Below are 27,674 nucleotides of genomic sequence, written 5' to 3' on the forward strand. Positions count from 1 at the left end.
ACTGAAGAAATCAAAGAGGAAATCAAAAAATACCTAGAGACAAATGACAATGAAAACACCACAATCCAAAACCTTTGGGATGCAGCAAAAGCAGTGCTAAGAGGGAAGTTTATAGCTATACAAGCCTACCTCAAGAAACAAGAAAAATCTCAAATAAACAATCTAATGTTACACCTAAAGGAACTAGAGAAAGAAGAACAAACAAAACCCAAAGTTAGCAGAAGGAAAGAAATCATAAAGATCAGAGCAGAAATAAATGAAATAGAAACAAAGAAAACAATAGCAAAGATCAATAAAACTAAAAGCTGGTTCTTTGAGAAGATAAACAAAATTGATAAGCCATTAGCCAGACTCATCAAGAAAAAGAGGGAGAGGACTCAAATCAATAAAATTAGAAATGAAAAACGAGAAGTTACAACAGACACCGCAGAAATACAAAGCATCCTAAGAGACTACTACAAGCAACTCTATGCCAATAAAATGGACAACCTGGAAGAAATGGACAAATTCTTAGAAAGGTATAACCTTGAAGACTGAACCAGGAAGAAACAGAAACTATGAACAGACCAATCACAAGTAATGAAATTGAAACTGTGATTAAAAATCTCCCAACAGGGTTTCCCTGGTGGTGCAGTGGTTGAGAATCTGCCTGCCAATGCAGGGCACATGGGTTCAAGCCCTGGTCTGGGAAGATCCCACATGCCGTGGAGCAGCTAGGCCCGTGAGCCACGACTACTGAGCCTGCGCGTCTGGAGCCTGTGCTCCGCAACGAGAGGCCGCAACAGTGAGAGGCCCGCGCACCACGATGAAGAGTGGCCCCCGCTCGCCGCAACTAGAGAAAGCCCTCGCACAGAAACGAAGACCCAACACAGCCAAAAATAAATAAATAATAAATAAATTTATTTAAAAAAAGAATCTCCCAACAAACAAAAGCCCAGGACCAGATGGCTTCACAGGGGAATTCTATCAAACATTTAGAGAAGAGCTAACACCTATCCTTCTCAAACTCTTCCAAAATATTGCAGAGGGAAGAACACTCCCAAACTCATTCTAGGAGGCCACCATCACCCTGATACCAAAACCAGACAAAGATGTCACAAAGAAAGAAAACTAGAGGCCAATATCACTGATGAACATAGATGCAAAAATCCTCAACAAAATACTAGCAAACAGAATCCAACAGCACATTAAAAGGATCATACACCATGATCAAGTGGGATTTATCCCAGAGATGCAAGGATTCTTCAATATACGCAAATCAATCAATGTGATACACCATATTAACAAACTGCAGAAGAAAAACCATATGATCATCTCAATAGATGCAGAAAAAGCTTTTGACAAAATTCAACACCCATTTATGATAAAAACTCTCCAGAAAGTGGGCAGGGAGGGAACCTACTTCAACATAATAAAGGCCATATGTGACAAACCCACAGCAAACATCATTCTCAATGGTGAAAAACTGAAAGCTTTTCCTCTAAGATGAGGAACAAGACAAGGATGTCCACTCTCACCACTATTATTGAACATAGTTTTGGAAGTCCTAGCCATAGCAATCAGAGAAGAAAAAGAAATAAAAGGAATACAAATTGGAAAAGAAGAAGTAAAACTGTCACTGTTTGCAAATGACATGATACTATACATAGAGAATCCTAAAGATGCCACCAGAAAACTACTAGGGCTAATCAATGAATTTGGTAAAGTTGTAGGATACAAAATTAATGCACAGAAATCTCTGGCATTCCTATACACTAATGATGAAAAATCTGAAAGAGAAGTTAAGGAAACACTCCCATTTACCACTGCAACAAAAAGAATAAAACACCTAGGAATAAACCTACCTAGGGAGGCAAAAGACCTGTATGCAGAAAACTATAAGACACTGATGAAAGAAAGTAAGATGATACCAATAGATGGAGAGATATACCACGTTCTTGGATTGGAAGAATCAATATTGTGAAAATGACTATACTACCCAAAGCAATCTACAGATTCAATGCAATCCCTATCAAATTACCAATGGCATTTTAAACAGAACTAGAACAAAAAATCTTAAAATTTGTATGGAGACACAAAAGACCCCGAATAGCCAAAGCAGTCTTGAGAAAGAAAAACGGAGCTGGAGGAGTCAGGCTCCCAGAGTTCAGACTATACTACAAAGCTACAGTAATCAAGACAGTATGGTACTGGCACAAAAACAGAAATATAGATCAATCGAACAGGATAGAAAGCCCAGAGATAAATCCATGCACCTATGGTCAACTAATCTATGACAAAGGAGGCAAGGATATACAATGGAGAAAAGACAGTCTCTTCAATAAGTGGTGCTGGGAAAACTGGACAGCTTCATGTAAAAGAATGAAATTAGAACACTCCTTAACACCATACACAAAAATAAACTCAAAATGGATTAGAGACCTAAATGTAAGACCAGGCACTATAAAACTCTTAGAGGAAAACATAGGAAGAACACTCTTTGACATAAATCACAGCAAGATCTTTTTTGATCCACCTCCTAGAGTAATGGAAATAAAAACAAAAATAAACAAATGGGACCTAATGAAACTTCAAAGCTTTTGCACAGCAAAGGAAACCATAAACACGACGAAAAGACAGCCCTCAGAATGGGAAAAAATATTTGCAAATGAATCATCGGACAAAGGATTAATCTCCAAAATATATAAACAGCTCATGCAGCTCAATATTAAAAACACAACCCAATCCAAAAATGGGCAGAAGACCTAAATAGACATTTCTCCAAAGAAAACATACAGATGGCCAAGAAGCACATGAAAAGCTGCTCAACATCACTAATTATTAGAAAAATGCAAATCAAAACTACAATGAGGTATCACCTCACACCAGTTAGAATGGGCATCATTAGAAAATCTACAAACAATAAATGCTGGAGAGGGTGTGGAGAAAAGGGAACCCTCTTGCACTGTTGGTGGGAATGTAAATTGATACAGCCACTATGAAGAACAGTATGGAAGTTCCTCAAAGAACTAAAAATAGAATTACCATATGACCCAGCAATCCCACTACTGGGCATATACCCAGAGAAAACCGTAATTCAAAAAGACACATGCACCCGAATGTTCATTGCAGCGCTATTTACAATAGCCAGGTCATGGAAGCAACCTAAATGCCCATCGACAGACAAATGGATAAAGAAGATGTGGTACATATATACAATGGAATACTACTCAGCCATAAAAAGGAATGAAATTGAGTCATTTGTTGAGATGTGGATGGATGTAGAGACTGTCATACAGAGTGAAGTAAGTCAGAAAGAGAAAAACAAATATTGTATATTAATTCATGTATGTGGAACCTAGAAAAATGGTACAGATGAACCGGTTTGCAGGGCAGAAATTGAGACACAGATGTAGAGAACAAACGTATGGACACCAAGGGGGGAAAACCACGGTGGGGTGGGGATGGTGGTGTGCTGAATTGGGCGACTGGGATTGACATGTATACACTGATACACTGATGTGTATAAAATTGATGACTAATAACAACCTGCAGTATAAAAAAACAAAGAAACAAAAAAAACAACTAATACTAAACTTTTTTTGGGTATTTGTATGGAAATATGTTAATATAAATGTTTCAGACATTACATGAAATTTCTAAAAATCTTATATGTTCTGGTATAATGTTATAAGTCATAATTCTAGTTATTAGTTTAAAATGTATATCTCAGAAATAACTAAATTTCCTTGTCAATTGCATTATTATGAACTTTCATCAAATCTTTAACCGTGGTCATTTTTAAGTCTTTTGTCATTTACAGACAGTTCTGGGTGTACTCTGATGCTTTCGCAAAAATGTTCCTATAAAAGGGTTTCATCTTCAAGGAATTCATGGAAAAGACTCTGACAAGTACAGGTTTCTGGTAACTGACTATACTGCTGAACTGAATGAATAAGGATTTTCAGAACTCTAATGGAAAACTGATGAATTCATAAAAGTGCTAACAAAAATCAAGATAAAAAAAAATTAATTACATGGGACTGAGTGAACTGATGAGGATGATTATAATTTTTGTGACTTTCTGTTTGAATAAAAAAAAAAAATCCCACAAGGACTCAGAGGTAAAAAATATGCAAATCAATTTTCACTGCAAAGTAAAGGAGCTGTTACAGTGGAGGATTACTGGACTGAATGTCAATGTTATGACATAGTATGAGTGTGTTTCGTGTTTGGTAATTGCAATCATTGTTGCTTTTGTTGTGGTCATCCATTTACAATGCTTGGTGTCAGCTTCTTTATCTCTTGTAAAAATAAAATACAGTGTGTGTGTGTGAGTTGTGAAAAAAAAAAAAAAGGAAACTTTAAAGAAAAAAAAAAGTCAATGATACAACCTTCATTGCAGCACTATTTACAACAGCCAAGACATGGAAGCAACCTAAATGTTCATCGATACAGGAATGGATAAAGAAGATGTGGTACATATGTACAATGGACTATTACTCGGCCATAAAAAAGAATAAAATAATGCCATTTGCAGGGACATGGATGGACCTAGAGAGTATTATACTAAGTGAAGTAAGTCAGACAGAGAAAGACAAATATCATATGGTATCACTCATTGTAGAATCTGATTTTTAAAAAATGATACAAATGAACTTATTTACAAAACAGAAACAGTCTTACAGATATCGAAAACAAACTTATGGTTACCAAAGGGGAAATTTGGGGGGAAGGATAAATCAGGAGCTTGGGATGAACATACACAAACTACTTTATACCAGATAGATAACCAACAAGGACATGCTATATAGCACTGGGAACTCTACTCAATATTCTGTGATAACCTATAAGAAAAAAGAATCTAAAAAAGAATGAATACATGTATATGTATAACTGAATCACTTTACTGTACACCTGAAACTCAGACAACATTGTAAATCAACTATACTCCAATAAAATTAAAATGTTTTAAAAATCAATGATAATTCTGTGTTAGCAAAGAATAATCAGAAATTGAAATTACAGAAGAATATAATTTGTAACAGTACCAAAATATGAAATACATAGGGACAAATCTTACAAAAGATATGTAAGACCTGTACACTGAAACTACAAAATTTTGTTGAAAGAAATAAAGAAGGACTTAAGTAAATGAAGAAATATACCATGTTCGCAGACCCAAAGACTCAATACTGTTAAGATGTCAATTCTCCACAAATTGATCAATAGATAAAATGTAATCATAATAAAAATCCCAATAGGCTTTTTTTGAAAAATTGATAAGCTAATTCTAAAAACTTTAAATATGGAAAGCAAAGGACCTAGAATAGCCTGGTCAAACTTGAAAAAGAAAAAATTTGGAGGATTTACATTACCTAATCTCAAAACTTATTTTAAAACTACAGTAATCAAGACAGTTTGATAATGGTGACAATGTTGACGCAAAGATCAACAGAACATAATAGAATGTCCAGAATAATATGCACATGTATACGGCCAATAGATTTTCAACAAAGATGAAAAGACATCTTAATAGAGAAAGGATAGTCTTTTCAACAAATGGTGCTAAAACAATTGGATATCCAAATGCCAAAAACTGAACTTTAACCTATACCTGGTACCAGATAAGAAAAAAACTGGGTCACTCAAAATGGGTCACAGATCTGAATATACAAAACCTAAAACTGTAATACTTCTAGGAGAAAATCTTCATGATGTTACTATACAAAATTTTTCTTAGATACAACATCAAAAGCAAGACCCATAAAAGAAAAAAAATGATAGATTGAACTTCATCACAGTTAAGAAGTTCCCCTCTGAAAGACGTTAAGAGAAGAAAAGGCAAGTCACAGACTGAGAGAAAATATTTCTAAATCACATATCTGATAAAGGACTTGTATCAAGAATATATAAAGAACTCTTAAATTCAATAATAAGAAAACAAGCAAACCAATAATAAATGGCCAAAGATTTGAGCAGACATTTCACCTTTTTTTCCATAAATAATTTTATTTCACTTGTAATAGTTTAAATATCTCAATTATCCACTACCCAAATTATAAAAAAATTGCATTTTTTTAGCATTTTTCCCAGTTTTTATTGAGATATTATTGATGTATAACATTGCATAAGTTTAAGATGTACAGCATAATGATTTGATATATGTACATATTGCAAAATGATTACCACAACAAATTCAGTTAACATCCATTACCTCACATAGTTACAATTTTTTTTCTTGTGATGAGAACTTTTAAGATCTACCCTCTTAGCAACTTTCAAATATAACTTTCACCACAGGAGATGTAATGACAAATAAGCCCATGAAAAGATGTTTAACATCATTGATCATGAAGGAAATGCAAATTAAAACCACAATGGCATACCACTACCCACTTATTGGAATGTCTAAAATTGAAATCACTGACCATATCAAGTGTTGATGAGGATGTGAAGCAACTGGAACTCTCATACACTGCTGGCAGGAATGTAAAATGGTTTAACCACTTTGGAAGACAGTTTGAGTTTCTTAAGAAGCTAAACATACATGCCATATGACTTAGCCATTCCATTTCTAGACACTTATTTAAGACAAATGAAAGCAATGCATATGTACAAGGATAAGCATTGAAGCTTTGCTTGTAATAATAAAAAAATGGAAACAATTCAAACGTTCATCAACAGAGAATGGTTGATAAATAAACTGTATATCTGTAGAATGAAATACTGCTCAGCACTAAAAAGCATGAACTTTTGATAAAAGCAACAATATGTGTGATTCTCAAAATAATTATGCTTAGTCAAAGAAGTCAAATAAAGTATACATTCCATATGATTCCATTTATAAAATGAAAACTAATCTTTGGTGTTAGAAAGTGGATCAGACATTGTCTCGGGACAGGAGGAGGCTGCAAGGAGAGATTAAAAAGGGGTACAAGGAAACTTTGAGTTTGTTGGATATATACCTTTTTTAATCATAGTGATTTTACAGGTGTATGTACATTTTAGAAATTATCAAATTGCACATTTAAATACGTGCAGTTTGTTGTAAATCAATTAAACCTAAAAAGTCTACTTAAAACAACAAAACAGAAGTAAGGGGAATACAGAGTTATTACCTTCATCTTATCCAGTTCATTAAGTTCCTTAGTAGGATTTTTTTCTAAGTGACCTGCTTTACTCGGAGCCATAGCTGTTACCATCTCTTTGCAACAACTGGAAAAAAAAAAAAAAAGAGCACACATACAGAGCATGACCTTTTTATTGTTGGTTCCTCTCCTAAGTCCAGATACAGTATAAGTTTACCATAATAATTAAGCTACTGACTGACCAGAGAATAATTTGTTTCTTGCTCAGTTTCTCACTCTTGTCCTCTTCCTCCCCTCCCTTCCTGTCACTCTTGACCACTGGTAACACTGAATGGAAATGAAGGGGAAACTGGCTAGACTGTAAAAGCTACTTCCCGAATTTGAAGTAATCATAGTGACAGTATGATTCCTAGTTAATGAATTACAATTTTTATAGACATCTTCTTTATTTGACAGGAATCTTCTAGCTTTTCAGATATAAGGCTTTTTTTTACTTTTTTGTATTTTTAAGAGATGTTTTGGTTGGTGTTTAGTGATATATATAAAAGTATACCTTCAGCTTTGCATGGAATTACACAGGCAAATTATACCTACTCCCCCACAGTAGGTGCAAAAATGCAAGATGCAACTTATTTATGCAAGTAAGTGATTTGTTTTGTTTTGTTTTTTTACTAATTCTCACTCCCACATACATATACACTTCCCATCCTGCCTATGCTAACATTGTTTTCAAAGGAATTCTAAAGCCATTAAGACAACACCAAAATCTCATATTCCAACATGGCAGTGTTGAAGCTAGTTTAAAAACCAAACTAGCATTTCTTTCAAGGTTTTAAAACAATCTTTTATTGCTGCTACTTAACTACCCTCCTTTCCTCTGCTTTTTTTTTCCTTAATTTTTATTAGAGTATAGTTGATTTACAATGTTGCATTAGTTTCTCCTCTGTTTTATGTCGCATTTAATCTTCAAAAGGGAAGTAATAAAATAACCAGATAGTTTCACCTGCTCAAATAGATGGAATATTGGGACAACTTTTTTGCCAGGGCAATCGCATCTAGCTCCAACTTGGCAATTCCTAGGTCACGTTTTTCAGCACTTTCCTCCTCCAACTTTATGAGAGTATCTGGATCAGGAAAGTCAGGTACCATTAAAATCAGCAAATTTACCATCCATTGAATCATGGGTATATGCAATTCATCCATCTGTTTAAAAAAATGATTATAATACAAATGACCCATTTAAAATAAATCAAACAGTAAAAACCATATAAAAACAGAACTGATCATACCTGTGTCCAATTTTCAACACTATTATTCTTAATGAAATCAAATCATCACTACTCAACTACTGTAACCTTACTTTCTTTTGCTCACTACACTACATTAAACTACCCTCTTCTTTAGCTTGGTCAAGCATATTAACCAGTTAAGGCCACAGTTAAGTTCCCACCAGTGTGCACCAAGGCATTCCAGGGCTTCACAGTGAGCTCTCAAGGATGCCATGGGATTTAAAATTCTTGAGGGAGATAATAATGATATGTGACACCTGTCAGACATAGCATGAATTTGACATGATTCACAGTTTCAACCTTAGATACACTATATCACTTTTGATGACACCATATCTTTGAAAGCTGGTTTTATTGGTGGTTGTGTGATTAAAAACAATTACCGTGTGAAAGTCAAGGTGGGACAGGAAGTGAGGATGGCAACGTCCAATCTGATTTCAAGGTTAGAGAGGTTTTACAGTACAAAAGCATATACATTCCATTAGTAAGTAACTTTGATTAAATGAGAATAAAATAAAAGGATTTTTTAAGTGGAGGTGGGGAGATGAGTGAAATAGGTGAGGAAGATTAAGAAGTAAAAACTTCCAGTCATGAAATAAATAAGTCATGGGGATGTAATGTGTAGCATAGAGAATATAGTCAATAATATTGTAATACTTTGTATGGTGACAAATGGTAACTGAATTTATCATGGTGATCATTTTGTAATATATAAAAATATCGAATCACTATGTTGTACACCTGAAACTAATATTTTAAGTCAATATACCTCAATTAAAGATTAATTAATTAATAAAAGGGTTTTTTCTGTCAATGAAGTTAAACTGAGACACATTAAATTTTACAAAATATCTTTGGGCAAACAATTCCAATCAGGCAGTGCCAAACCCAAAATATGGTTAGAGGCACTCTGTAGGTGGGAGCTAGGACAGAGATTTCTACAGAGAAGACACTAAGCAAAGCAAAGCAATTATTTAATTGGCTGTAATTTCAATGTTTGCCTTATTTAGGAAAATTTAGTTATCTGGCTGTTATGAGAGTTGTTCTTGAGTTTCATTTTTTCATATTTGAGAAGATCTAGTGGACTGTTTAGAATTAGTTGTTCTTGAGTTTCATTTTCTTGGATTCGAGTGCATCGACTCTGGCTTTGGTGCATCGACTCTGGCTTTGGTTTGTTTACACAGGCTACTAAAAGCACTAAAGCTACAGTCCAATGGTCTCCTTGTTTAACTATTTTAACATGTATTATAATATTTTTCCAAAAGTTATACTAATATTTAGGACATAAATATTTAGTAAGCTGTTTGAACCTACCTATGTAATAATAAATTGGACTGTGTGGTAATTTTTTGGCTTAGGAGTGTGAAAATACTGGGGAACCCTTAGGCACAGAGAACAGAGAAAGTTTGGGAACCTTCGCAAATGGCGTTTGCTGAGGCTGGGTCCCAGAAATAAGATGCAAAAAACTTTATGAAATGCAAACGTCAACCATTCTCTTCAATGCCCTATGTAGTCTAGTCCCTTTCTCTGGTGAGTTCCTAAGTGTTCTTCTTGGCTTAAACATAATCTACTTTGAGAAGACTTTTTAACTTTCACTGGACTTAATTTGCTCCTTATCCTATGTTGTTATAGTACTTTGTATATATCTCTATTATAATTGTTGGCATATCTGTCTCCTCATTTAGTCTGTGAGTCTTTTTAAGGCATGGACCATCATTTTATCCCTCAATACCACACACAGTACTTAGCAGGGAGTAAGTGCTTAATAAATGTTTGTTAAATTAATGAATAAAAATGAAGCTTGGTCGTCTATCCTTGTACTAAAACCCAAACTTCCTGCCTCAAAAGAAAAGGCCATAAACGACCTAAAGCAAATTTTTTTTTTTAATAAATTTATTTTATTTTATTTATTTATTTTTGGCTGTGTTGGGTCTTCATTGCTGTGCACGGGCTTTCTCCAGTTGCGGCAAGCGGGGGCTACTCTTTGCTACGTTGCGCGGGCTTCTCATTGCGGTGGCTTCTCTTGTTGTGGAGCACGGGCTCTAGGCGTGCAAGTTTCAGTAGCATGTGGCATGCCACATGAGTGGCATGTGGGCTCAGTAGTTGTGGCTCATGGGCTTAGTTGCTCTGTGGCATGTGGGATCTCCCCAGCCCAGGGATCGAACTCATGTCCCCTGCATTGGCAGGCGGATTCTTAACCACTGTGCCACCAGGGAAGTCCCTAAAGTAATCTTGATTAGTGTCTTTTTACACCTGAATTTACACGTCAGGAAAAGGGCAACTCTTCCTGAGAAAGAGTTTAAAAAACTATGACCTTCTTTTCACAAGCCAAAGATATTTTCCCCACTAAGCCCCTGCTGCTACTCAATTACATTAATTCTTCTTAGAGAATTAATTAATTCTCTAATCTGTTCTTTCATATACCAATGGCCTGGATGATACTGTCATTGAAATAACTCATTTTCGCTTACATAAAATATTAATAAATCCTTAAACCACCCCTGTGAAATAAACACAAATATGTGTTATCTTCATTTCATAGTTATATTAGAGAGATTAAATGGTAGAATCAAGGTCATGTAATAGGTCATAGGGGAATTTAAAATTAGAATCAAAATAAACACAGAATATCTTTTACTTTCACTAAGATATGGAATCATTCTCTTTAATTAGATGGAGAGTGAAAATGATAATTTTTATAATAAACCAGAGATTTACTGTGATTCTGATATAAAATTCTTAAGAGAAACTTTAAGATGAAGTGTTTTTTTATAAAACAGCTTGTTTCAAATTTACTAATCTTTTCAGGGATGGCAAGTGGCAACATAGCCATCGCCTAGCTGATATAAAAAAAAAAAAAATCACACTTAATTTGTCCCTTCAAAATATAATTGATGTTTAACAATGAGTAAAAGAAATTTACATTATGGAGCAGTCATTTTGAAAATGGAGAGTTGGAAGGATTTCCATCTTGGTATGATTTTGTTGCTGAAAATGATACATAGCTCACTTTTAAAAACTCTCAAATTTATATACTTGAAAATCTGGAAATATGTTTCTAATTCTTTTAAAATCTTACAAATAAAGTGCATCAATTGGTTGGGGATCTTTTGTTAGAAAAAAGAAATGCTACATTGCCTAATGTTTATAAGAACAACTGATTGACATTATGGTAGATGGAAAATTTTACTGATCAATTTAAAAAAAATCTTTACATAACTGACTGATGGAATTGAAATATGAGCATTATGTAATAAATACTGCCAATAATGCGCTTCTTCAGTTTGCATTGTTCTTTTGTGAGCTATTATTTCAGCAATGACAGTCCTTAAAAACAAGTAACGAAGTAAACTGAACTTAGGAGCAGACCTTCAAATGGCTTTATCACTAAGTATTAACCTGTGATTGTAAAAAAAATTATGAAGCCTGTTCAATCACATCAGTTTTTTTAAAACCATTACTAAAAATTATTTTTAAATATTATTCATTTCGTCTCTTTTGACTATTTGTTTATATTTTATAATGTACCAAAAAGGTTAACAGAGAAATTCTCATAAGTAAGTTAGAAATAGTAAGTTAGAAATGACTTGTTCAAAGATTTTTTGCTGATAGAGATACATGATAAAAAATATTTGAAGATCACTGTTTTAGACTGCCAAGCAGCACAGATTAGATGGAGTAAAGGTATAAAGAAAAAAACAAAACAAAACCAAAAAATCTGAAAGAAAATGGATCAGAAAGGAAAATGAATGGTGGGTTAAAAAAGATAAACTTTTCCATTTTTAAATACTTATACCAGTTAATATAGATACACACAGTTCCTCAAGGAATGTATAATCTTGCAAGTTTTCTAGGCAGCTTAACTATATTATAATGCTGTAGTGTTAAAATAGAGAAGTATATAAAATATAAAAATGAGAAGTATATAAAGGTACTTTCTAAATAATCCTATATTATAAAAACTGAATTCCACAATTTTAAAAATTGAGAATATGATTCCCCAGAGATAATCCCCAATGGCAAACTGAGTATCCAATGGTAAACTTACCAAAGAAAGGGTTAATGTAGCAACACCATAAAACATCAACAATGCTGGAATGTTCTTCCTTACTTCATTCAAGAAATATTTATTGAGTTCCACTATGTGACAGGCACTCTCTTACCCTTTTTCTTCTTAATTTTGGTTGTGTTCTAAGTCATAGAAATTTCTCCCAAGCCTGGGGATCCCCTGGATCCATACTTCCAGTCTTAACATATTTGCTCCTCAACTCTTGATGTCTCTATGTTCACAATATGCTCACAGACTGTGATATAATGCTTCATAAGTAGTATTCCTATACAGCATGCTGATCTCTGCCTTTCAAATTCCCAATTTAAGCAATATTAAAATTAATTAAATTCATTTTATCAATTTTGTAAGGTCAAATACTTGCATATTAAGTTGACTTATAATAAGAGATTCCTGTATGAATTTAAATTATAATTAAGACTAGGAAGTGGCAGTAAATGTAAAAAACTAAGACATCCTTTGGAAATTATTATTTCATGTTGTGCTAGTTAAGAATTCCACAGGTTTAGTTCTTCAGAACTGCAGGACAATTCCCTATTTCTTCTACTAACTGTAGACCAATAGTACTGTAGCATCTTGTCTTTCTTCTTAGAAACATGTTTCTGTCATCCCTTCAGCCAGTCAAGGGCACCAACATAAATTCTTAAAATGATTAATGCTATTGAGGGAAAATTTTTTCGGTATACTGAGTAAAGAGTAAAGATATTAATTAGATCACAAAAACTTTTGATCATCTCTGAAACTTCATTCCAAAGGCAGGAACATACCGCATTTAAAAATCCACTGAAAATCATTTCAGTAATTATATTATATAAGTTCCCATTTTGCCCTCCCAATCTCCTGCTTCAATTGGATAGGCATAACTTGGTTTTTCCTTGAAGAAAACTCCCAGCCAAGGCAAAAAATAATCTAACAAATTCCTACAAGTACATACTTGGCGCTGAAGTTCCATGTTACCATTGTTAATCTCATTGCCTGTCTTCAAAAGCCATTGTTGAATCATGTTAAATATACGTGCTTGGAGTACCCTGAAGGAAAAAGCAAGTAAAATAAAGATAAGTGACTTACTTAAGAGTATGAAAGTAACTATCGGATAAAAGAAAGGGTTTTATTTGGCTGGGCCTAGTAAACGTCAGTGTGGACAACTGTTTGAGAACTCAGAGAAAGGTGAATCAAATCCTTGAATTATCTGGTAGAATGGCTACTCACTGACAGCCTTCCTAACCTCACGTAGGTTAGGTGAAATGCACTCTGGACAATGTAGACCTTACTTTCAGTGTTAGACCTCTACTGTAAAAACTTACACTCACTCCCTTTACATTTACTTCTAGACCACTGAGGCCACAAAGTGAGAAGAATGAGTTTTAAAACCCTCTCAAGAGATCAACTTCCAACATGACAGTGGGAGGAGAAAAGGTGACCCACTCTACAGTGAAATTAGTGAAAATTACTAAAACAAAACAAAAACCATTGAAAGCTTCTGGAAATGGTTCTAAGGACAAACAGCAACTGAAGAAACTTATATTCAAGACAATTTATGAAGATTCAGTAGGAAAGGCAAGAGTCTATGGTATTTGAACCAAAACTACTCCCGCTCTTCCCCTTCTCAGCTCAGTGAGGCAGAAACTCCATCCTAGACTGCTGTAGTTAAGAAGCCAGGACTCCCTCACCCTCCAGCTCCCAGTCAGATGGCTTTCTTACTTGGAGGAAGAGGAGGCAAAGGTTTTTTATCTGACCCCAAATACCCATTGCTGAGGCGAAGTACTGAGAAAATGCAGTTGAGAAGTGGGGATTCCCTTCTACCCAGCAGAGACCTATGGGAACTTACGAGCCAGAATCCACATCTATGTACTGCGGAACAGTACCAATAATGTTTAACGATACATCCAACTGAGATTTCATTTCATTAATTTTTTCATTAAGTCCCTCCCATTCTTCAAGAAGCAGTTCAGGAGACTCCAGGAGGTTTTCCAACTTGAAAAAACAGAATTCAAGAGAACTAACCAAATCTGGAAGAATTTTAGAGATACCTGGAAAAGTGAGAAAAGCATTAAATTTTAGAAGTATTTGTAAGTCTACTATTTCAATAATAAATTATGAAATACTAATGGGCAGGTGCATATCTTTTTTCATTTTCTTATTATCCTACAGCTTGCCTAGCAGAGAATCTTGCAAAGAGTAGTTTCCTAAATAAATATTTAGTGAATAAAAACTACATAATCAGCGCTTTTCTGACTGATGGACTATTTCGCTGATGACAGTTTTTACACTGTCTTCTCTTCTCAGCTGAGAATGAAATGCATTAAACCCAGAAACCATGAACTGCAGTTTCTGTTAAAGGTATTAATTCACTGAGTTATCCTGTTAAGAAGACAATGATGAAAAACAGTTTCTTCATGATTATAAGATAGTTAATAACAGAAACTAGAACGGTTATAGTTCTTGAGTCATTTTTTAGGTTATTGTTCAGGTTTACATGAAGTTTATCGTTTTGGTCTGAATAAGTATCAAGTTCGGATTCTAATTTTTGACTGATTCACTGTGAGATCATGGCAAAATACCCTCTCTATAATTTTGTCTAAACTCATTTGCAAAATAAGATATGAAAATGCTCCCATCTCAGAGATATATAAAGAGAAATAATTTAAAAACAAACTTTTTCTTGTCCTTGATGAAAATATTCCCACTGCCTTCATCAGTAAACTTTAATCTTTTAGGAGTATTCAAAATGACTTGTTAATTTCACTCTCATTCATCATTTTGACTTCCTCTTTTATTTTAAACCATTTACCATCTGGTTGCATATGTTTGTGAATATACTAAAAAATCATCAAATTGTATACTTTAAATAGATGAATTGTACAGTATATGACTTATATCTCAATAAAGTGATGCTCCATGCTTTATATTCCTTGATTTTTAAAACTATATGTATTATTTTGTTTTTAAATATTAATTGTATTGAAAATAATTACTATTAAAATGCTTTATATTGTCAAGCCATCTAATTATCATTTTCATTGGTTTTTTTTTCCATACCATTATCCCCATTTATTCTTATTTCAAATTCTTTGTAGAGTCTTCCTGTACTTTTCACAATTTCCTCCATGTGCTTCTGCTCTGGTGGTATCTTTCCCTCCATACTTTTATGGCGACTAAATATCCCAAGCCCAATATCTGCCCAGCTTTCCTGTAAATGTTTAATAATCTTGAGAGAAGCATATTTTGACACTAGAAGATCCCCAGAAAACTTGTCTTTGTCTTCAGTCAACATCTAGAGAGTGAAAGGGGGATGAGGAAGTTAGCACATTGTTCACTGATTTCATCAAAGTCTACTCAGGTGACTCCTAAATATTTTGGAATTACATATCTTATTATTATTTGTCATACCATTTCTTCATATGACATATATTTTATTTTCAAAGTTAAAGTGAATTTTAATTAATTTTGATACTCTGTAAGATAACCCATAGTTTACCAGGGATGAAAATAATTATATTATATCCTATATAGGTAAAAAAATTAGTGATAGGCAATTAAGTCTCAGAGAGCTGAGCATTTTTAATTACTATTTGCTTTGGTAAGGATGTAATATTTCTGTTTACATGATCCCCACTAAACTGGGAAAGTTCGTAGAATGTATAGGTTTTCATTTATCTGTTTAACCCCAAGTCCAAGTGCTATATCTGACATATCAATAAATATTTGTGGAAAAAATAAAGTGCAACCTATATATAAAGCTTGCCATTATTTGTGACTCAGATAATGGAAACAAATCACCCACACTTATCAGTAATCAGTATAGGGAAGCACTGTAGCAGAGCAATTAGGGTAAGAATTTTGGAATTGGAGAGACATGGACTCAAATTCTGACTCAGCCATTTACCATTTACAGAAAACTAAGGCAAGTTACTTAACATTTCTAACCTTCAATTTCCACATCTGTGAGATGGGGATTATAAAACCTGCATCATGTGGATGCTATGAAGAATAAGTAAAGCAACATGTGGAAAGCACCTTCAGCCTGACAAGTTAATGAATGAGAATTATTATTATTCCTACTCAAAAAAGAAGCATGATTTTTTTCAATTTTATCTATGCAATGTCAAACAGATAAACAGTAAAAAAAAAAAAAAAAAAAAAAGTCACTAAACTAGCTATGTTGTATATATGACAACAAACATCTTCAATTCTTAGAATATTCTGCTCAAATAATTCCAAAACAAAAGAAAATGGTTTCCTGGGATCTGGATGAGATTTCATTAGGTCATGAGTTTGATGTTCACATTGGAGGATTTCAATATCATATATTTTTCCTTGTCAGACTACTATAACATGATAGTAATTCGATTAATGAAACCTATTTTCAAAGTTTGAACCCTCTTAAAAAGATGTTATTAATAAACAAAGTATGATATATACATACAATGGAATATGATTTGGCTTTAAGAAGGAAGGAAATTCCGATATATGCCGTAACATGGATGAACCTTATGGATATTATGCTGAAGGGAATAAGTCAGTCACAAAAGGACTAATTCTATATGATTTCATTCATATGAGGTGCCTAGAGTAGTCAAATTTATAAAGACAGAAAGTAGAATGGTGGTTGCCAGGGGCTGGGAGGAGGAGGAAATGGTGAGTTATTGTTTGTTTAATGGGTAGAGTTTCAGTTCAGGAAGATAAAAAAGTTCTGGACATGAATGGTGGTGATGGTTGCACAACAATGTGAATGTACTTAATGCCACTGAACTGTACACTTAAAAATGATTAAAAAGGTAAATTTTATGTTATGTATATTTTACCACAATTTTTAAAAAAGATGTTATTAATTTTAAAAGTCCAATTTGTCCTTAAGAAAAAAGCCAGGTAGGGACTTCCCTGGTGGCATGGAATCCGCCTGCCAATGCAGGGGTCATGGGTTCCATCCCTGGACCGGGAAGATCCCACATGCCACGGAGCAACTAAGCCCACACGCCACAACTACTGAGCCTGTGCTCTAGAGCCCGCGAGCCACAACTACTTAAGCCCTTGTGCCTAGAGCCCGTGCTCCACAACAAGAGAAGCCACCTCAATGAGAAGCCCGTGCACCGCAACGAAGAGTAACCCCCGCTTGCCGCAACTAGAGAAAGCCTGCATGCAGCAACAAAGACCCAAAGCAGCCAAAAATAAAATAAATAAATAAATTTATTTATTTTAAAAAAAGAAAGAAAAAAGTCAAGTACATGAGAGGCACAGATGTTACTTATGTCTGACAATTAGATGAGAGAATCAGAACTACCCTAACTGCCACCCAAGTATCTTTTCCCAATTTTTTTTCTGGCAGCCTAACTTTGACTCGAAAATCTAAAATAGAACTGAAAATAGAATCTTTAAGAGTACTTTTAAAAGCCCCTGTAGTCTTGATGCTTTCCTAGTAAAACCTAGTATGGCATTTTTAAAGGATGAGATGTGACTCAGTTGTAGGTGAAGAGTAACAAGTTTACAAACAGCATTTTGATTACCAAGCTGTTTACTAGAAAGTCTTACCTTTCGCCACTGCTTGAAGTCTGGAACAACTGATTCAAATCTATTTTCTTTACTAGGGGATAAAATGTCTTTTCCACTGAAAGGAAAAAGAGCAAGAGCATGGTCTCATAACAAGATATAAACAAAGAAAATCATGAATCCACACATTTATAACAATTAATAATATGTTTCTCCCTGATGATTTTCCCAAATGCCTTTCAGGTTCAGGCTCTCCCTCATAGGCATTTATTTTTAAATTTACAAATATAAATATAAATTTAGACCCTAATCAGACCTGAGTAAGCAAGTAAGCAAGGGTCAGAGGCCATGACAGTATTAAAAGAGTGGTCTCTGGGTCCTCAGCACCCAAAATTAGGTCATGATAAGAATGATTCCTGTGGAACACAGCAGCCAAAACAATATATAAATAGAAAGGAAGCCTAAAGAACAATTAAAACTCAACATTTAGGTCAGGAGCCCTAACTTCTGTTAAGAGTTTCCTTTAATATCTTTTGAAGCCTCACAAGGAGAAAGCTCTTGGTAAAGAAGTTCCCGAGGAGAAAGGGAGAAGGGAACCACTGCCACCTGTGCTCCTCTCCCAGCTGAGCGTCAACACACAGTAGAAGCCGGCAATGGCAGCAGCAACCAGCTCGGATATGTACCAGCTTCAGCTTCCACAACTTCCAAATCTACTCACTGGCAAACCTCTTAGAGCAGGTTTAGATCCAGGCAGTTTGGGTTTAGCTCCCAGCCTCCAGGACCTAATGCCTGATGATCTCAGCTGGAGCGGATGTAATAATAATAGAAATAAAGTGCACTATAAATGTAATGCTCTTGAATCATCCCGAAATCATCCCTCCCAACCAGTCTGTGGAAAAACTGTCTTCCACGAAACCGGTCCCTGGTGCCAAAAAGGCTGGGGACAGCTGTCTTACAGGACATGAAAAGCTGAAACCGCTCTTCTCAATTTGAAATGGAAATGGTACCTAAATGTGTTTCCTCAACAGACGAAGCATCTTAAAGTTTAAAAAACAAAAAAAACCTTTAGAAATCACTGAGTCCAGCCTGCATTCAAAGTATGGATTCCCACTAACCTTGGCTGTGATGTAGTCATCCAGTCTCCAATTAACTACTTTATTAATTAACAAAGGAAGGCAGCTTCTTCCATTGTCAAATTTCTCTAATTGTTACAAGATATGATATCCAATCAGAATCAACCTCCTTATAACTGCCAGTCATTGATTCCACTTCTCAGCACATGCACTATGCTACAGAATTTGCAGATGGATCCAGATATTCAAGTTTGCCAAGAGTAATGACATAAGTTGACTTGATTTTAAAAAGAGAGTAAAGAGAAGAAAAGAAAAAGAGTTGGACTTAAGTGGAAGCAGCAGCAGTTGGGTACAGGGATCAAGATGATCAGAGATGATTAGCACTAGAAACTGCAAGACCATTCAAGCTCCTAGCAGGATTGTGCCCATGTAAGGGCAGCTGGTTACCTAACCAAAATCAATGGTAGAGTAATTACAAGGTAAAAGAGAAACAAGATAAAAAGAGAGGAAGAATTGGACTGAGTTATCAAACATGATGTCACATAATCAGAAAAACAAGATTCTTGGAGACCCACGTATTATTTCTGAAGAACTGCTGCCATTTGACAAGGCCATCCTTAACACTTTGCAATTTTTCTCTTGTAGACTCTTCATTTTGTTCCACTTCCTGTTTAAATTTATTCACTAAATTTCTCCATTTCTCCGTCAACTTCTGCAACAGTGCAAGGTCTGCAGTGTCCTAGATAAATGCATGGAATTAAACCATTGATTCATTTATTCATGTAACAAATACATACACCAGGCCATTATTAATGTTGCAATACTAGAGTCATATGTAGAAAATGGATCCAAAAATTGAAAAGATATTCCTCTTTCAAAATATCAGTGACACTATTACACAGTCCCTTTGGTGGTGAATTTTTCCACAATAAAAAAAGCATTAGGAACAAGATTTTTTTCCTTTGCAACATGAACCCAGTTTCCTCATAGGATTTGGCAGGCAGTGCAGTACATTGGAAAGAACAGGAATTTCAAAGCCAAACAGAACCAAATGTAAATCTTAGCCATTGACTGGCTGTATAATCTTGGGGGATATTATTTAACTTGAGATTAAGTTTTCTTATCTATAAAATAAAGACCCTAATATATATCTTACAGGACTGTTATAAGAATTAAACGAAATGACTAGTGTAAATGGTTTGGCTCTAGAAACATACTAAATGCCACCTCCTTCCTTTTCAACCTAGTGTGCTCACTGAATTTTCCCATAATATTGCACAGAATGCATCAATAATGCAATTATTTCAATGAACACAGTTACACTTTTGTTTAAGCACTATAACTCTATAAGTAACATGTGCAGTGTTATTAACTTAGACAAATTGCTTAAATTGCTCTAATTATTATAGAAGACAAATGTAAAGAAGGGCCTTTATTCACTTTTCCTTAGATTTTTCATTTTGCTCCCAATAAAGCAGAAATATAAAACTATATTTAAAATTTAATCTATAAATTAGGGACTTCCCTGGTGGCACAGTGGTTAAGAATCCACCTGTCAATGCAGGGGACACGGGTTCGGGGGGGAAGATCCCACATGCCGCAGAGCAACTAAGCCCGTGCGCCACAACTACTGAGCCTGTGCTCCAGAGCCCATGCTCCACAACAAGAGAAGCCACCGCAGTGAGATGCCCACGCACGGCAAAGAAGAGTAGCCCCTGCTGGCCGCAGCCAGAGAAAGCCCATGCGCAGCAACGAAGACCCAACACAGCCAAAAATAAATTAATTAATTAATTAAAATTTAAAAAAATCTATAAATTAACAAAGGCTTCTTGTAGCCTCAACCCTCAACAGTTGGAGTCGCTTTTCCCATGACTTAAGTGAACTGAGCTTTACCTTAGTTGACAGCAGTATGATGAAATGCTTAGTATATTTATTCCAGCCTTTTTCATTGAGGTAAAGTCTTTTAGCCAACATGACGTTATTTCTTTCAATTACCTATTTTTAGAAAGTACTAAAATTAGGAACCTAAAACATTAACAAACCATTGTAATTTTTTAAACCCAAACCAATTTCACGTACCAATTTTTCATTGAATCATTAATTCAATCACAATTTCTTATTTAAATCATGAACTAACTTGAATCATAAATTCGTTTTCTGAAACTACTGAACTGGAACCAAATTGAACATAGTATATAGCAGAGGTTCTCAATTTTTATCTCAAAACCCCTTTATACTCTTAAAAATTATTGAGAACTCCGAAGAGCTTTTGTTTATATGGATTATATCTATTTTTATTTATTGCATTGGAAAACTGAAATTATTTAAAATATGTATTTGTTAATTCACTTAAACATTAATAAGCCCATTATATATTTAACATAGTTTTTCTGAAAAATAACTATATTTTCTAAAACAAAAAAAATTAGTGAAAAGAACACGCAGTTTCACATCTTTACAAATCTCTTTAATGTTTGCTTTAATAGAATAGAGCTGGATTTTCATTTGTTTTCGAATTCAATCTGTTGCAATATCCCATACCATGTAGCTTCAAGAAAAATCCCCTGTACATTCATATCTGAATGAGAATGAAAAAGGCAGATGATAACTCAGTGTTACAATGACACTAGTTTTCACCTCATGAAGGGTTTTATGGACCTTCAAGGGGGTCCATGGACCATACTTTGAGAACCACTGATATACTGAATCAATTATATAGTCATTCAGTGAATGACTGACTGTTCAAGACACTGTGCGTATATCGGTGAACAAAGTCCTTATTTTCAGGGAGTTGACATTATAGCTGTTATTTCCTATTACGGATGATCCAACACAAAGCCCCATTAATTCAAGGTATTCTTCTACAGAAATCTCCTACCACTGGTCAGTTAGTTCTCTACTGTTTAAATACTTCTAGAGTGAGGGAACTCACTTGTCATCTTTTTTTCTCCTACTGAACATGTTAGCTCCCAGATTTGTTTCTTTTTTCTTTTAAACTGAGGTATAGTTGATGTACAATATTATATAAGTTTCAGGTGTACAACATAGTGACAGACCATTTTTAAAGGTTATATTCCATTTATAGTTATTATAAAATATTGGCTATATTCTTTGTGCTGTACAATGTATCCTTGTAGCTTATTTATTTTATACGTAGTAGTTCGTACCTCAATCCCCTACCCTATCTTGCCCCTCCCCCTTTCCCTCTCCCCACTGGGAACTACTAGTTTGTTCTCTGAATCTGTGAGTCTGTTTCTTTTCCAGGTTTGTTTCTTATATTATATATTTACTTTCACAATTGTTTTCTCCGACATGTCAATGTCCCTTTTAAAGTTCTGCATCAGAATGGAACATCTGTGTCATAGATGAGGTCTGACTATTAAAGAGGAAAATGGGATAAAAATTTGCATCTGTTGAGGGTCATAATTTATTGTTAATATTATAATTCTCAGATGTGAAATTAGGCAACCAACCAGCAAACATTTTAGAAAAATAGAACACTGTATTGTGGGACATTACTACTTTCCTAAAGCATCACTATAATTGTCCACAGGCTGCTATATTTCAAGTCAGTTGTCATCTTGGGTACCAAGGTAATAGAACCAAAGTGAGTTATCAAGTGATCGTAATACAGTTACATTATGTAAAAAAATAAGAACCACTTTCCCTAGTTTATTAGTGTATAATTAAAGTTGAAAGTTTTAACATGTTCACAAACAACAGAAATAGAATTCTGGCTCATACTCATAGGCTCTGGTGGAAAAAGAGCCCTTAATTGGACAATAGCCAGCTATCCAATAGAGAATAAACAAAAGAAAACAATGTAACTTTTCCTTTTCAAGGCCCATAATAGAATAGCTGCATTATTCATCAATTAAATATACATCTTCATTTTTTAAAATTTTGTCTACATGGAAACAACCTAAATGTCCATCAGCAGATGAATGGATAAAGATGTGGTACACAGAAACACACAAACACATATACACACAATGGAATATTACTCAGCCATTAAAAAGAACAAAATAATGCCATTTGCAGCAACATAGATGGACCCTAGAGACCATGTGAAGTAAGTCAGACAGAGAAAGACAAATATCATATGATATCTCTTACATGTGGAACCTAAAAAAAAAGTACAAATGAACCTATTTACAAAACAGAAATAGAGTCAAAGATGTAGAAAACAAACATGGTTACCAAGGGGGAAAGAGGGGTTGGGAAGGATAAATTGGGGGATTGGGATTGACATATACACACTACTATATATAAAACAGATAATGAATAAGAACCTACTGTATAGCACAGGGAACTCTACTCAGTACTCTGTAATGACCTACATGGGAACAGAATCTAAAAAAGAGTGGATATATGTATATGTATAACTGATTCACTTTGCTGTACAGCAGATACTAATACAACATTGTAAATCAACTATACGCCAATAAAAAATTAATTAAAAAAATAAAAAATTTTTAAAAAAATTTAAAAAGATATATATATACACACACAATGAAATATTACTCAGCCATTAAAAAGAATGAAATAATGCCATTTGCAGCAACATGGATGGACCTAGAGATTACCATACTAAGTGAAGTAAGTCAGAAACAAAGACAAATACCACATGATATCACTTACATGTGGAATCTAAAATATGACACAAATGAACATATCTACAAAACAAAAACGGACTCACAGATATAGAGAACAGACTTGTGGTTGCCAAAGGTAAGGGGGATCGGGGTGGGAATGATTGGGAGTTTGGGATTAGCAGATGCAAGCTATTATATATAGGACAAATAAACAACAAGGTCCTACTGTATAGCACAGGGAACTATATTCAATATCCTCTGATAAACCACAATGGAAAATATGAAAAACAATGTATATATATGTATAACTGAGTCACTTTGCTGTACAGCAGAAATTAAACACAACATTGTAAATTAACTGTACTTCAATAAAACTTTAAAAATAAAATAAAATTTTGGGGACTTCCCTGGTGGTGCAGTGGTCAAGAATCCGCCTGCCAATGGAGGAGACATGGGTTCAAGCCCTAGTCCGGGAAGATCCCACGTGCCGCGGAGCAATTAAGCCCATGTGCCACAACTACTGAGCCTACGCTCTAAAGCCCGCAGGCCACAACTACTGAAGCCTGCACACCCTAGAGCCCATGCACCGCAACTACTGAAGCCCATGCACTCTAGGGCCCACGTGCTGCAACTACTGAAGCCCGTGCACCTAGAGCCCATGCTCCGCAACAAGAGAAGCCACCAAAATGAGAAGCCCGCACACTGCAACAAAGAGTAGCCCCCGCTCACCGCAACTAGAGAAAGCCCACATGCAGCAACGAAGACCCAACGCAGCCAAAAAAAAAAAAAGTAAAAAAGAAATTAAAAATTAAAATAAAAATAAATAAATAAAAATTTTGTCTAGATTATTGAAAACTGTAAAATGAAACTTTATCTAGCCAAAAAATAAGTTACAATTTCAGATGAACCAACCTTTATGGACAATTCATATGTGGCTGAGCTCCAGATATCTCTTTCTGCCATTAACTGCTTAATATCACTCTCCATCCTTCCTCTTTGTAATGTATATAAGTCATGATATTCTTCTACAATTCTAAAAGAAAAATTTAAAAACAGCTATATAAATACATATTTTAAAAAATAACTTTGTTCTAAAGTAGGCAATTTGTTCCTTTAAAACTCATCACAAGGTAATTATGGTATAACTTCTGGATATATTAGTAACACTAATATACAGTGAAATAGAAGAAAAATACTCACATTTCATGAATAAATCTTACAAAGGTCCTAAAGTAAAAAGTTCAATATATTGTTCCCTGCTCTAAACACTTTTCATCATATTCTTCTTTATTCACTAGAATTTTCACACCATGGTACTCCAGTGGTATAACAACACTATATGTAATGAAAAATTCTGAATACAAGTAGTAGTAATATAGCTGTTTTCATTTATTTTTTTCTCACAGAATTTAGGATTCTTTATTAAGAAGATACAAAGGCACAAAGCCCAATAATTGTGAGCTACATTTTAAAATTATATATAATTAGTATAAGATTTAAAGAAATTCTCTACCAATCAACCAAAAGCTTAAGTATAATTAAGTACATTTTTCTTAAATGTTTTTTCTTCTTGTTTACCAGAACATACCTTTTCCTTCTAACTTACATTGAAGCTTCTTTTAGAATTAAGAGCCCTTCTGAGATTAAATACAAACACAGAAGTTGTAAAGTGATTGGTAGCCTTTCACAAACCTTTTGAAACACTTCCTCCTAAGGAATATTAACTTTTCTGTAAGAATAAAAGGCCAGTGACACAAAATTCTTCTAATTTTGTTGAAAGCCATTAACCGCCAACATCAGTTCCTAAAGCCTCCTTCTATTTGGAGGCTTCTACGTGTTCAAACTGAGAAAAAATTAATCACTGTAGGTGGCACACAGATGAATATACATATAAAAATTCAACAAGCAATAACCTTAAGAGTTATGCACTTTACTATCTAAAAGACCTCAATTTTAAAAAGGGAATTAATGACCCTTATTTATCTTTTTTAAAAAATATCTTTATTGGAGTATAATTGCTTTACAATGTTGTGTTAGTTTCTGCTGTACAAAAAAGTAAATCAGCTATATGTATACATATATCCCCATAGCCCCTCCCTCTTGAGCCTCCCTCCCACCCTCCCTATCCCACCCCTCTAGGTTGTCACAAAGCATCGAGCTGATCTCCCCGTGCTACGCAGCAGCTCCCAAAAGCCACCCATTTTACATTTGGTAGTGTATATATGAATGACCCTTATTTATAACAGCCAAAGAAAAAATTCAGAAACAATCTTAATGTCCAACAACAAGGGACTGACCAAATAAAATATATAATGCAGCTCTATGATGAAAATATTCTGTAGCTAATTAAAGATCATGTTCTTAGGACTTCCCTGGTGGTGCAGTGGTTAAGAATCTGCCTGCCAATGCAGGGGACATGGGTTCAAGCCCTGGTCCGGGAAGATCCCACATGCCACAGAACAACTAAGCCCATGAGCCACAACTACTGAGCCTACACTCTAGAGCCCACGTGCCACAACTACTGAAGCCCACACTCCTAGAGCCGTGCTCTGCAACAGGAAAGGCCACCGCAATGAGAAGCCTGTGCACCTCAACGAAGAGTAGCCCCGGCTCACCGCAACTAGAGAAAGCCCATGCATAGCAATGAAGACCCAATGCAGCCAAAAATAATTAATTAATTAATTAATTAATAATTTAAAAAATAAAAAATAAAGATCATGTTCTTAATACTCTGGTACATCGGAAAAATTTTTGTGTACAACATAAAACAAGAAAACCCAAATGATAATAGTACATATTCAGTTTATATCATTTTTATAAAAAATATATAGAAAAAAGAAAAATATATTGAAATATTAATAGTAGTTAACTGTAAGAGAATTGTGAATGTTTTTAATTTTCTTATTTATGTTTCTGTATTTTCCAAATTTTCAACAAAATAATTAGTCATTATAAGAAAAAAATATTACCTACAATATCTAATCACACACACACAAAATGAACCATCATACTTCAGAACCATCAATGTTTAAAGAAAATGAAATTTTATTTCTGTCTTTTCTTCCCCTTCTCTCTGATTTTAGAAGATGTTGTTCTGATAATCGACATTAGCACAAAAGAAAATTCTAATTTATTTATTTTTTAAAGATTTATTTATTTTTTATTTTTTAATTTTATTTTATTTTTAGCTGCATCGGGTCTCAGTTGCAGCACACAGGATCTTCATTGTTGCGTGTGGGATCTTCGTTGAGGCATGCGGGATCTTTAGTTGCGGCATTCAGGATCTAGTTCCCTGACCGGGGATTGAACTCAGGTCCCCTGCATTGGTAGAGCGGAGTCTTAACCACTGGACCACCAGGGAAGTCCCGAAATTGTGATTTTTAAAAATTTATTTTCGCTTGTCTGTGTTTTCTAATTTTCTTATAAGGCACATGTACTGCTTCTATGATAATATAATAATATTTTAAATCAACTAAATAAAAAATTAAACTGCAATCAAATATATCTTTTGATACATACCCAAGAGCTTCCTAGTAATCAGAACTCTAACAGAAAACGAAATAGAATATGAAAATGAAATAGAACAGAGGTTAGCAAACTACAGCCTGTGGGTCAAACCTGGCCCACCACTTGTTTTTATATAGCACATGAGCTAAGAATTTTACTTTTTTTATTTTTTATATATTTGATATACTTCTTATATTTTTTAATGGTTAAAAAACAATAGGAGAATAATATTCTGTAACACATGGAAATATTATAAATTCAGATTTCAGTGTCAATAAATAAATTTTATTGGAACACAATCATGTTCTGGTATTGTCCTTGGCTGCTTTTGCACTACAGTGGCACACATTACAAAGGAAGAGTTGATTGAGTAGTTGCATCAGAAACCATAGCTCACCATCTGGCCCTTTACAGAAAAAGTCTGCTAACCCCTGAAATAGAATAAAAACATTAGGACCACAGTAGTCACTAAAATCTAAAAAAGAACTAGACTCACACTACTAACTAGGAAAATGCAAACAAAAACCAGGTACATTTCATATCTATCAGACTGATAAAAGATATGAGCAAAAGGGAAATCTCAT

The 27,674-nt window shown here is 34.4% G+C and overlaps 1 protein-coding gene across 10 annotated transcripts in view; it reads right to left on the bottom strand.

The window, feature by feature from the left end:
• The window catches only part of AXDND1 (axonemal dynein light chain domain containing 1), an 89,409-nt gene that overhangs the window by 34,399 nt on the left and 27,336 nt on the right, over positions 1-27,674 (bottom strand). For 8 of the 10 annotated variants that reach the window (XR_014264700.1, XM_082465236.1, XM_082465241.1 and 5 more), the window contains 9 exons: positions 24,496-24,616; positions 20,882-20,983; positions 19,564-19,727; positions 17,958-18,033; positions 15,468-15,702; positions 14,257-14,458; positions 13,363-13,456; positions 8,074-8,273; positions 7,101-7,197 (listed from right to left, as the gene is read on the bottom strand). Coding sequence is in view for 9 of the 10 variants with exons in the window: in XM_082465236.1 (XP_082321362.1) it covers positions 7,101-7,197; positions 8,074-8,273; positions 13,363-13,456; positions 14,257-14,458; positions 15,468-15,702; positions 17,958-18,033; positions 19,564-19,727; positions 20,882-20,983; positions 24,496-24,616 (1,291 nt within the window). In the remaining variant the exon portion in view is untranslated. The remainder of the gene's footprint in view (positions 1-7,100; positions 7,198-8,073; positions 8,274-13,362; positions 13,457-14,256; positions 14,459-15,467; positions 15,703-17,957; positions 18,034-19,563; positions 19,728-20,881; positions 20,984-24,495; positions 24,617-27,674) is intronic. The other 2 variants (XM_082465238.1, XM_082465242.1) reach the window with 2 other exon arrangements.

The sequence above is a fragment of the Balaenoptera physalus genome, assembly GCF_965194825.1.
Source record: "Balaenoptera physalus genome assembly, chromosome: 1".
Classification (NCBI taxonomy): Eukaryota; Metazoa; Chordata; class Mammalia; order Artiodactyla; family Balaenopteridae; genus Balaenoptera; species Balaenoptera physalus.